We start from the raw sequence: 12,105 nt of genomic DNA on the forward strand, positions 1-12,105 counted from the left end.
TGTCACAGGTGTATTGCTTGTTCATTGCAACCAAACACTTACAATAAAGGTCCAGACATGTGTCTCCTTTGGCAAGGAGTGAGTTATCAAACAACCAAAACAATGAAAACAAAACACCGTGTCTTGAAAACCAGAAAAGTCAAGAAAGAATATTGCTTTCTTAATAATAAATACATTTCATGGGGAAGAATTGCAAGGGAATCGTTTAAATTAATTTCCGCTTTGTTTGTTTGGTTTATACAGGGCTTAAGTCCCAGCTGACAGTGATCTGTAAAAGTTCTAACATATTGAAATCTGATTTTCTTGCAGCCAGAATCCCATAGTCCAAAATGATTTCTCTTTCAACTCTGCTAATCAGACAGGCAGGGCTCCAGTGGACTCCTAGTTCAACCAAATTGCACTCGGTCTTTTTGGGGGTGTAAATAATAGCTGATGAAAGCTTTAAATGCAGAACTGGTAGCATTTCTCTGGAGAGCTGGTTCAAGGGTGTGGGGGACAACAGTGAGATTAAAATGAGCAAGGAGAGGTGGGGGAGGCCTTTTCCCGCCTAGTGGATGTCCTGTGTGGCTCTGAGGAACCTTAATCCCCTCTATGCCCCACCCCTGCTGGAGCAGATGCAGTGGGAAGCCAGGGGAACTCTGAAGCTGATGGAAGGGAGATCATTCCAGTCTGGAATCAGAGGCACAAAAAGAAAACTTTGCCCCTGGCCTTGGAGGCCCCCATCACTGGGTGCCATGAGACTTCCCTCTCCAAATTGATGACCTGCTCAAGGCTGGGCCCCTTCCTCTCACTCAGACCCTCCAGCTGGATTGCAAGAGGGACCTGATCAATGGTTCTCCTTAGGCCCCTTTCTCTACCTCACCAGCAAGCCTGGCCCCCAGTGCCCAGCTCTGCACACACAGGCAGAGCCAGAGAATCAGAGCAGGGCGGCCTTCCTCACCAACATGCCAGCCCCGATGACCTCACCCACCCATCAACTCTGCTCACCTGGCTCTAGGTGATGGGCCCCCGAGAGCTATCCCAACCCACAGTCTGCCCTTCCTGACCTTGACTTTCCACCCACCTTCTCCAACCTGACTCTGGCTGTTTTCCAAAACCAAATCCATCTGCAAAAGATTCAGGATTACTTAACAAATATATGAATAAACAGGCAGAGTCAACAAGCAGGGATGCACAAGAGGCCCCACAAGCTCTAGAGGCCCATCCTGGGAAGCGCCACCCCACCCTGTCCCCCCGGTTGGGCTCGTACCAGCCAGGGCCCCCTGGCCAGGAAAGGTCTGCAGCATGTATGTTTCAATGAATTCTGTAACCATCAGCCCTTCCCTGTACCCCAGAGGGTCTTAACCTAGGCTCTAGGAATGAACTCCAAGTAAATCCAAGCCCCTAAAATTACAGGAAAATGCATATGTAGGTACATTTCCCTGGTCCTTGGCTGTCCTGGGTTCTCGATGCCTCTGTGGCCCCCAGAGGGTAAGGCCCCAGCTGCCCATCAAGTCTGCCGGCTGGCATGTCCCCACAGGGCTTCGTAGGTGCTGTCCCAGAGCCTTAGTCTTAGAGCTGGAGCCAGACACAGAGGTGCCCTCGGTCTCCCTGGGCCGCTGCTGGGCGGCTGTGGCCCCTTCTTGCTCCTTCTCTGTTGCGCCGTCTTCCTTCCTTCCTTCCTTCCCTCTTTCCAACTGAATTCTCGTTTTTCCTCTCTCCCTAGTGCTTGTACGGCTGCTATGTCCATTCCTCCATCATCCCCACCTTCCACAGGAGGTGCTACTGGCTCCTTCAGGTAGGTGGCTGGGACTGGATTCTTCTTCCGTCACCGGTGCTCGGGAAGGGTCTGTGGAGGGCACTGAGGGCGCGGGGCTCCGCATGCGACACGGTTTCGGGCTGAGAGCCCTGGTGAGCTTGCCTAGGGAGACTTCGGCTGTTGTGGCTCTGAGGCCAGCTCGGTGGCTGGGCTGGTGTTGTCAGGTGTCAGGAAGGGGAGAAGGCCTGGTGGCAGGGGTAGCTCTCACCCACCGATGGGAAATAAACCTAGGTGCTTCCAGCTGCCAAGGCGCCTCAGTGTTCTTTTGATGAGGACAAGAAAGAAGGCCGAGTATCCTACCCTGAAATGCCTGTTGACTGAAAGCTGTAAATTCATTTTCTCTCGTGGGTTAGTTACAAGGCACGTGTGGAAAACAGGCTGCCGGAGGTTGCCAGGTGCAGTTGGATTGATTGGGATAGCTGTGGGGAAAGGAGGAAGGAGCTCCGTAATCGATTTGTGATGTCTGCCGTGGCAGGGATGGAACAGGTCGTGGCTGGGCATGCTGGCCATTCCTGTGGGAGAGTGGCCTGGTGCCCAGATCTCTGTCCATGGTGTCTGTGCACAGTGTTGCTGAGCCAGGGGCGGGTAGCTGCGGGAGGCCCACCTGGCCTCTTGCCCTCTGGGGGTCGTCTGCCAGCTGTCTTGCCTGCCGTGTGGGCGGGAAGGTCTGAAGGATCCATGCAGTCGGACTAGACATAGGTCCTTTTCAAAATGCATCCTCTGATTTGCAACTGTTCTTGGTAGAACCCATTCCCCATGGCCTGCCTCTGTCACCCCAAGTTCTCACTGTTGCCTCTACCCAGGAGTTGCTGCCTGAGGCCTTTCCCACCATGGTTCTACTTTCTGTTGTTCAAGACAGCAAACCCCTGGGCCTTGATGGTTTAAGGAGCTCTCTGACCCGGCGGGGGTGTCGTTGGAGGGGCCTGGCAGCTGGGGAAGCAAGTTGCCCAACGCTATGACACAAGCTCAGGGAGAAAAGAGTCACACATGCCATGGAGTGCAGAGAGGCTGATGGTCCCGGGAGAGCTGGTCTGGAAGGTACCCACAGGGCCGGAGTCATCTCGAGGTGGAGGCCGGGGCTCAGCCTAGACAAGGCTCTCTATCCATTGGCTCTGCCCAGCCCCAGCCTCCAAACCCTTTCCGTTCTCCCTCAGTTCCCAGAAATAGCTGTCTGTGGTTCAGCAAGTTCAGTAGCCAATGATGCCCGAGACCGTCCAGGGATGTGCTGATTTGCAGAGGCTGCTTCCTGATACCTTACCCTGTCATCAGTTTCCCTGGCTCTGCCTCCCTTGGAGGCTGACGTGCTAGCACCTGCTTTTCTAACTGCTCAGACCTGTGTCCTTGACAAGGGGAGTTGTCACATGGTCATGGGATGAGGCTTTCGGGGTCTTGTTACTAGGAATTGATCCCAAGGTGTTCCACCCCTTGGCAGAGGGTTTTCTCCTCTACCCGATGAAGGGTGGGGTTCCACCCGAGGCCAGGGTTCTGGCGGTTGAGTCAGAGTCATAGCCCGTCCCTGAGTCCCCAGGGACAAACTCTGGCTTCCCAAGAAACACCGTTTATCCAGTGCAGCCTGCAGCCCTGTTCACTCCTTCCTGGGCCTGCAGCCCCGTGGGTCTGGTTTCTGCCCTTTTCCTTTTTTTTGGTTTCATGCCCCCTGGTCAGAACACCTCTTCAGCCATTGCCCTCCTGTCGGGGCAGCCCCTGGAAGCTGGCATCCTGCCAGCAGCCCAGCCACCCGCTCTTCCAGGCCTTTTCTCCTGCGCCCACGCCTCCGCCTGCCTCCCCTCATTCCATCATGCTCTTGTGGCTTTTAATTCCACTAAATTTACTTTCCTGGAATCAGACACCATTGGGCAGCCACGAGGTCTGAGCTGTTGACTTCCCAAGCTCCGTTCTGCTCATTCCGGGCCCCTCCTAGATTCAGCTGCTCCTGCTCCTCTCCTCGGGCCAGGCGAGGAGAGGGATCCTGCTCTCTGCCCCAGCCCTCCCTCACTGGTGCTCCTGTGTCCCAGCCTCCGTATGCTGGAGATATACCTGGACTGATTCATGGGTGTCTGGTTCGTTACCTCCCAGCTGGCGGGGAAGCCGGAGTCTCCCCAAAGGCCGGGATGGCAAGACCAGGCTTCTTCATGGCCGAGCTGGGGCCTCTTCATCTTCTCTACCTGAGCCCGGGGGAGCCATCCCTCCCCGTCCCTCTCCTCTGTGTCCTCCAGCATCAGACTTATTTCTGTGATCAGATCACAAAGAGGGAGTGAACACAGGTGTGGGGGCTCCTGCTCCCCGGGTCTGTGCGGGGCAGGAGGAGGTTAAGGAGCTAAGGCCAAAGCAATGAGCACAACGCACGTCCTGCTCGGAGCCCAGAGCCAATGCGGCAGCCGGTGCCGCTCAGGGCAATTTGTTCTGGTGCTAATTACACCACCAGGATAATGACGGCGTGGCCAGGCTTAATTTCTCTGATGTTAAATAGGAAAGAAGCCATGAGATACTGGCTCAGATGGAAATTGGCTCAAGTTTGTCTCTGACACCAATTACCAAGAAAAAGGATTAGGTGGGGTCCAAGGTGTCAGGACAGCGCCCATGGTGGGAGCTGAGGAAGGACACTGCTCAGATGCCAGCCCCGAGCCAGCCTGGTCCTCTGAATGCAGGAGGCACTAGGAAAGGGAGTGATGGGCTGACTATGCTCTCTCAGTCCCCTACAGGGGGTGAGCCTTCTAGAAAGGTAAGGGCATTGGAGGAAGGAGGGAGGGAGGAAGGGAAGGAAGAGGTGCTTCTGGAAAAAGGAGACTTTCTCCAAGGAACAGCACCCACTGCCCCACCTTTGTAGCCTCAGTTCAGTGGCTGCCTCCTGCCAGCCCACCGTGAACTCACTCCTGCCCTCTGAGATGCTCCAGCTGATGTTACCCAAGGCCACTTCGCACTTAGTGGGCATGTCTGCCTACGTTGGCCTGGGTTTTCCTCTCCAACTAGTTAATTCCCCGAGGGAGACACATGCGTTCCTGTCTCCTGAGTGCCCAGCACAGAGCCACAGCCGCCACAGGGCAGGAGCCAGCATTTGGGAGAGCCATGTTCTGCTGTGGTGACCTGTGCACCCCGGAGCAGGAATGGGCAGGCCTCACAGACTCAGGGCCTGGCGCTCAGGGTTGGTGCCAAGACTTACAGAGGAGGGCCCGAGTTGATGTGGCACGTAAGCTTCTGAGTAGCTGGGCTTTCAGGAAAGGGTGCTAACCTCTCTGTTTGTGTCTGTCTGTCTTTTAGGCTCTCTGTCTCTTTCTGCCTTTCTGTTTGTCCTGTTCTCCCTCCCTCCCCATCTCTTCATTGCTGACAAATATTCTATTAGGCTATGAGCAAGGAGACAGGCAGGAAGCCTCTCACAGGCAGGGCACTAAAGCCCGTTTGGCCCACAGATGCATGAAACCATTGGCATGACTAGCAGGCACCATGTGAGGTCACCAGGACAGCTGGGGAGGGACCAGATGACCTGAGCTCAGTCCACTCCAGCTGGGCAGGGCCAGAGCCATGACCTGGAGGAGGCCATCTCTTCCCCTCTGCTGGTGGCACACATCCTCAGCATTGCTGGGGGCTGTGTGTGTCACAGCTGACAGGGCCTTCAGGCTCCCCTGAGCCCGCCCAGTGCATTTTCTAGAAGGGTCTCTGAGACCCAGCGAGAGCAGGGCCAGGCCCAGGTCGCCCAGCAGTCAGGGGAGGAGCGGGCAGTGCTCCGTTCTCCTGATGCCTTGGCCTCTGCCCCTACTGCCTGATGTGGGTATCACTGCAGCCACTGGGCCCTGAGCCTCATGAGGTGGAGGTGGCATGAAGGGGTGAGCCAGACAGAGCAGTCCTTCCTGTTTGGGATTTTCTGATGGTTTCGAGGGGTAGGCAGCAGAGGTTCAGGGCCCCCTGACCTCCCGTGTGCCCCTTTCTCCAGGTCCTCCACCTTCCATCCTTCTCTGCATTCTCTGCCTGCCCCCTCAGGGGACCAGGCCCCCATTCCAGGCCAGACTTCCCTGCAGATTCTGTATGGCTCATTTGGAAACTATTTCTGCTTCTAATGAGTGTTTTTCTTTGTGCCCTTGTCCTCTAAAATGCTTAATGACTGCTTTCCGAGCTCCAGTGAAGTGGGGGTGTGTCCCTGCATGGCTGCCATTGCCAGGCCGGGCTGTTTGGCTGCCAAGCCCAGCTTGCTTGGGTGGAGGCAGCGGGGGGTCCTTCCTGGCCCACGCTGGCAGCACAGACCAAGCCTGTGGGGGCAAGAGCACGGTTTCAGGGAGACGGGGAACCTGGGGCCTTGGAGACCACAGGACAGGGTGGCAGTGCAGGCCGGGGCTCCCAAATCACTGGAACAGGAAGATGTTTGGGCCTGAGTTCTAGGAGTTGAGCTCCTCGGGGGGACCCTGGATTCGGAGTCTGAGGAGCTGGATTCCAGCTCTGCCTGGACCTCCCTGAGCACCAGTAGCAGTGACCATGCCGCCGGCCGCCTCTGGTGCTGGCTCCTGGCTGACAGTGAGCCTCCACCGCACACCGCACTTCACCTCGGAGGAAACAGGCTCCGAGAAGCTCCACAGTTGCTCAGTCAATAGGGGGCAATCATCGCTGCCCTCCACTGCCTCCCGTGGGGGCACCACCGTCACCCCTGTTTATAGATGAGGCATTTGAGAATCAGAGAGATTGGGCACCTTGTCACAGATCATGGAAGTGGCCAAAAAGTGGGACAGCTGCTGGGCCCTCAGCCTGGACGCTCTCTGCTTGCTGCCCCCGCATGAGCCTCTGCCAGCCCTGGGTCCCCCTAGAAGTAGTGGGTGCAGGGCACGGGGGTGCCATCACCCCCTAGAGCAGGTGCCATGAGACTAAGCACCACAGGCATTGTGGCCAGAACAGAGCCCACCCACGGCAGCCTCTGTGGCTGGTGCTGCTGAGTGGGGACTCAGGGCGGGGACAGTGCCAGTTCACCATGGGGTTCGCTCCAGGCTGTCCTGGCCCCAAAGGGCCCCCATGTCAGGAGCCTTTACCTGGAACTCACCACCCCCCAGGAGAGGAATAAGATTCCTCCTCGATGGGGCTGCCTCCAGGTGGGATCCAGGCTTCCCCACGAGGCCTGGGACTCCGAAACCAGGTTCACAGGGGAGAGCTGAAGCCCTAGATCCCCAAATCAGTGGGTATTCCGTCCCCAGCGTGGTCAGCTTCTTGTCCACCCTCCAGCTGAAAGCAGGGTTTCCTAGGGTGGTTCCCAGAGAGGGGAGGAGGGCAAGACTGCAGGGAGAGGCCCTGGGGGAGACACCCCGTTTCCACTCCTGCCCCAGGCCATCTGCCCTCCATGGGAGCCCTGCAGAGTCAGCCAGAACATGGATCTCTCCAGCCAGAGCAGGTCCCATTGGCGTCCTCAGCCCTTTGGCCCATAGGAGGAACAGCTGGGGCTGGGCAGCTCCATGGTAGAGGGACCAGCAGTCCTAGAGCCCAGGCTTGGGGCTCTCCCAAGGAGGAGGAGGAGGGCAAGTGGCCTCTCCAGGCTGCTACAGCCTCTGGAGTTCCATATTCAGGCCCCAGAGAAGCTACTTCTGCTCCTTGTTCTGGAGACCTTGCAGCCAACAGCCATTTCAGCCTCTGCCCCAGACACAGGCCCTGTAGGCCTCAGCCCAGGCATGCCCCCAGGGAGTCCTCCCTTCCCACTGCAGCCCTCAAAAGGGGCCGTGGGGCCCCTCACTGCTGAAGAATCCTTTTAGACGGACAGGCCCTGCAGGTCCCTGAGGGCAACTGAGTCCCAGGCACCCCCAGCCAGCAGAGAGCAGGCCGTGAGCCCTCCTGGCCTGGCTCCAGGGACCGTGGCATCTCATGGTGGGTCTGAGATGAGCCCAGCTCCACACTGTGGCATTAGTGTATATTTCTCTCCACTGACATCAGAACCTGGCTGTGGAATGCAATGGGCCCTCTGAGTTGACTGCCTCTGGTTCCCCAAAAAGGGTCCTCAGAATGTGTCTCTTCCCGGAGCACCAAAGCGTGCTGCTGTGTCGGGTCTAGGCATCCTGCAGGGTCCCTGAACACCAGCTCCTGCCCGCTGCAACCACACAGGAGGCTGCCCTTCCGGGGCCTCTGGGTGAGTGGATGGGCGCCATCAGCCCTCTGTGTGGGGTAGGGTTTAGACCCATCAAATAGTGGGGTTAGGATCACCCAAAGAAGCACTTATTAGCTGTGTGACACTGGGCAGTTTGTCTAATTTCTCTGAGTCTCAGTTAGCTCGTCCATAAAATGGAGCCAACAGCAAAGCAGCAGCTATTAGCTGTGTGACTCTGGGCAGTCTATCTAATTTCTCTGAGTCTCAGTTTGCTCATCCATAAAATGGAGCCAGCAGCAGCACGGACTACAGAGGCTGTTGAGGGAGTGAAGTCTGCATTGATGCTGTGCATTTAAAATGTCACCCAGTTCCTGGCACAGGGCACGCATCCCACAGATGACAGCTTGGTGCTGCTAGCACCAGGTAGACCTGTAAGCTGATATCCTGAATCCTGGAGAAAGCATCTGTGACATCCCCACCCCATCCCTAGCATCCCACCTCTGCTTTCTCTCTCCCAGCGGGCTTGAGCTAGGCTCAGCCAGCCCCTCCCAAAGCATGAGCCAGGCAGGAGCCCTACTGGTACAGGCAACCTCTCCACCCTTCATACCAACATCTTCTGCAGCCCGGACAGAGAAGGGAGCCAAGGCTATACCATGGTGGTGCTGTCATTGCAATAAATGTCCCTCAGCCACCCAACAGACTTGATGTCTATTTGGAGAATGAACAGCATTTTGGCAACCCAAGTGCCTCCCCAAAAGTGCAGCCCCTCCGCACCTCCCCACAGGACCATGCCCTGCAGCCCTCGGGAAGGACTGCCCTGGTGGTGAGCTCGGTCATGGAAGGGACTGCAGGCCAAGTGGGACACCCGGAAGAGCATGGCCGTGCTTGCCCCTTAGCCCGTGGCCGCCTGCTGGTGGTGGGGACCTCTCCACTCGGGTGAGCTGGGCTCTTCTCCAGCAGGCCATCTCTGGGATGCACAAACTAGCTTAAGAGGGCATCATTTCTTTCTTTCTTTTTCTTTCTTCTTTTTAAAAAATCTTTCTTAAAATGGAGAATATTATAGCTTCATAAAAAATACCTGAGCTTTTTGCTCAGTAACCATTTTTATGTTTCATCAGGGTGAAATAGAAGTGGCTGGGAAATAAAGCCTGATGGAACTAGCTCTGTACCTGGGGCTTCCACCGCCACCCATCTTTGGGACAGGGCTCCACGGCTCCCACCAAATGAGGCTTGGCTGGGGGGAGATGAGAGCAACAGGAGGCATTGTTGTCAGGCTGACACTCTGCCCCAAAGAGGACATTTGGACCCACGTGCTTCAAGGAAAGGAAGCAAGTTGCTTCCTGAAGCGTCCAGACCTCCACATCTGGGGTCAGCAGGGAGGAGAAGGTGCCCCAGGCCTGCCAGACCATCTGTGCACCATCCCACAGCCCAGTCCTGGTATCTTTGGTCTTATAAACACCATGTGTTACCCTCAGTCACCAAGAGTGGGGACGTGGCTGATGCTGAGGTCCCCCTACACATGCTGACCACCGTGCATGGCTCAGGAGACCGCAGCCCTGGCCGTGGGTGACGTCCCCCTACACGTGCTCACCACCGTGCGTGGCTCAGGAGACCGCAGCCCTGGCCGTGGGTGACGACCATTGAGCGCTTGATCAGGAACTTCAAGGCTTGGCTTTTGGTTCTCACGGCTACCCTGGGAAGGAAAGGGCTGGGGTGAGTTCGTCCCAGTGTTTCACAGAAGAAGAAACTGAGGGTCAGGACGAGAATAAGGGGCTCCAGAAGACACAGGGTAGGCACGGCCGTGGTCCAGGCACCTTAAACCGACATGGTCCCTGTCCTGGGGGAGCTCCCAGGCCACGGCGGCCACAGGCCCGGGGCACACATGTGCAGTGAACAGAGATGAGAAGGAAGAGCAGCTTCCCGAGCCTGGATGTGCTGGCTTCACAGGGGCCAGTCCCGATGCCAAGAAGGGCGAAAGAGAGGTTGACCGACCCTGACATAAACCCCGAGATTCCCCTGACCTGGCCCTGGGCGTCCCTGTGAGGCTGGAGTCTGATGGGGCCTTTCTTCCACACCCTTGGCTGCCACAGCTGAGCTGACCATAGGCACGCTCCAGAGCGCGTGGGCCTCGGCAGAGGACACTGAGCCAGCCCACTCCACTCCAAGGGGTAGCTGGAACACGGCAGCAGAGACAGGAGTGGCCAAGCCCTGACATTTGGGGTGGATCCCTGCATGGACAGCAGGTGGAGGACCATGTGGCTTCAAAGCCATTTCTGACCCTAGCCTAGTCAGTGGTCCCTAAAGCTGGTCAAGACGGTGAATCCAGAGAAGGAGACACAGAATAGACCGGGTGGTCAGGGGAGGCTTCCTGGAGGTGAGCCCAAAGTGGAAGGATGGAGGGGAGGGGGAGTTTCCATGCCCTCTGACATGAGGCAAGCATGGGTCACAGTGCTAAGTGCCCAGTGAGACTAACAAGACCACTTGAGGGATCCCAGTTCCCATGAGCCAGTTCCACATACCTCACCCGGCACAGGGCTGTCTGGGAAAAGGCCCTCAGGACAGGTGTCCCAGCACCAGCACCAGCCAGGTGATCTGGAGGGGAGCATGGGGAAGGGCCTGGACTCCTCCTGTCTCTCTGCTGGGCTCAGAAGAGAGCAGGACAGGAAGAGCCTCACCAGACCAGGGCATGCAGGTTCAGCGTGGCCGTGCAAGCTTCCCCCAGCTGACAGTGACAGCAGTGACCATCCTCATCCTGTCATCAGGAGCAATAACAATAGTCATCGAAGGCTGTGGGCAAGCGCTTGGCCTGCCTGTGAGGCCAGCATTTGGTCACTATCAATATGTGGAAAGGAGGCTGGGTCTGTGCTTCACGTCGGGCCTCTGCAGCCCTCGCCATGCAGAGGGAAGGCTGGCTGAAGACTCAGTACCAGCTCCCTTCACGGAGCCTGCAGGAAAGACAAGAACCCAGCAGACGCTTGTGCCATTAGATAATTAGGAGAAGGGCAAGGGGGTGTGAGGGAGGCCAGGACTCCAGCGGTGCCCCAGGTAGGAGGAAACCCTGGCGGGAGTGACCATGGTGACCCTGAGAAACTCACTTAGTCTGGAAGCTGCAGGGCAGGGATGGAAACCCAGCCCTGGTGTTAGAAGCCGCCTCGAAAGCTTCGTCTGGACTAGTAAATGGCAAAGCCCTCCCGCAGCTGGGGAGGGGCGGGTTTTGGAAAAGAGAGCTGAGGATGAAAGGTTGTATCAGCCAGAGGGTTCCTGAGCTGCCTCCTGGGTCTGGCTTCATTCTAGCTGGCAGCTTCCACATCTTTCTCCATTTAATGTCCCTTGAATAACGTGATGAGGAGATAAGGTAGACACTGGGAATTTACGGTGCTATGCAAAAAATTGCTCAATTCCATTAAGATTTCAGGACCCTTGCCAAGGCTGCACGGCAGAGTGGATGGTATTTCCTGCTCAGACATCTTTGCTTGATTGCAATTTACGATGCCAAGGCCACTGCTGTACCCACCTGAAGCCTCCAAAAAATACGGCGGGGCTCCCAAAACAGCCATTATCCTCTCTGAGGAAAGTCACTGGGCATTTTCTAGAAGATTCCCTCTTCCTGATTCCTTCCTTCACCCCTCCCCACGTCTGGGGACTGGGCGACAGGAGGACATCCAGTCGGCTTTCTCAGAGGTCCCCTTGCAGGCCCCCCTGCTCACCCTTCACCTTGCAGACTGCAGTGGCCAACGTCTGCTATGCGGCCAGAGCCCTCTGGGGAGGTGGCACCCTCTGCTCCCGCCGTGTGGACGGGTGCGTACTGAGTACAGGGGAGACCTCGGGGCATCAGGAGAGTTCCTCCTGGCCACCTACGTGGGAGCACCAGAGCCAAAGGTTTTGAGTCCATCTCCACCCTTATGAGCCAAGTGACTGTGGCCAACCGAATCAACTTCTTTGAACCTTATTTCCTTTTTGGTAAAATAGAATAAAATGCCTCCCCCCTCAGCTGAATGGGAGGATGAATTGAGCTAAGACACACAGAGGTCTTTTGGACTCAGCAGCCCCCTGGGAAGCGGTGGCTGTTGTCACCCCACCCTTTCCAGCAGCTTTTACTCTAGGGGATTGGGCGGGTGGGAGTAGCAGTGGTCAGGGAAGAGGGTCCCCTGAGAAGGTCCTATCCTGCCCACCTTGCAAACGGCAAAACGCTAGGCTTGTGAGATGCAACTGTGTGATTAGGAACAGAACTCATTTGTTCCGCAGCCTCAGGCGGGAA

At 56.8% G+C, this 12,105-nt stretch overlaps 1 protein-coding gene across 6 annotated transcripts in view; it reads left to right on the forward strand.

Annotated features, from left to right (window-relative positions):
* Positions 1 to 12,105, forward strand: part of CAMTA1 (calmodulin binding transcription activator 1) — a 969,422-nt gene that overhangs the window by 673,498 nt on the left and 283,819 nt on the right. For all 6 annotated transcript variants that reach the window (XM_025367744.1, XM_025367761.1, XM_025367771.1 and 3 more), the window contains one exon: positions 1,706 to 1,777. In XM_025367744.1, the coding sequence (XP_025223529.1) occupies positions 1,706 to 1,777 (72 nt within the window). The remainder of the gene's footprint in view (positions 1 to 1,705; positions 1,778 to 12,105) is intronic.

The sequence above is a fragment of the Theropithecus gelada genome, chromosome 1 (assembly GCF_003255815.1).
Source record: "Theropithecus gelada isolate Dixy chromosome 1, Tgel_1.0, whole genome shotgun sequence".
Lineage (NCBI taxonomy): Eukaryota > Metazoa > Chordata > Mammalia > Primates > Cercopithecidae > Theropithecus > Theropithecus gelada.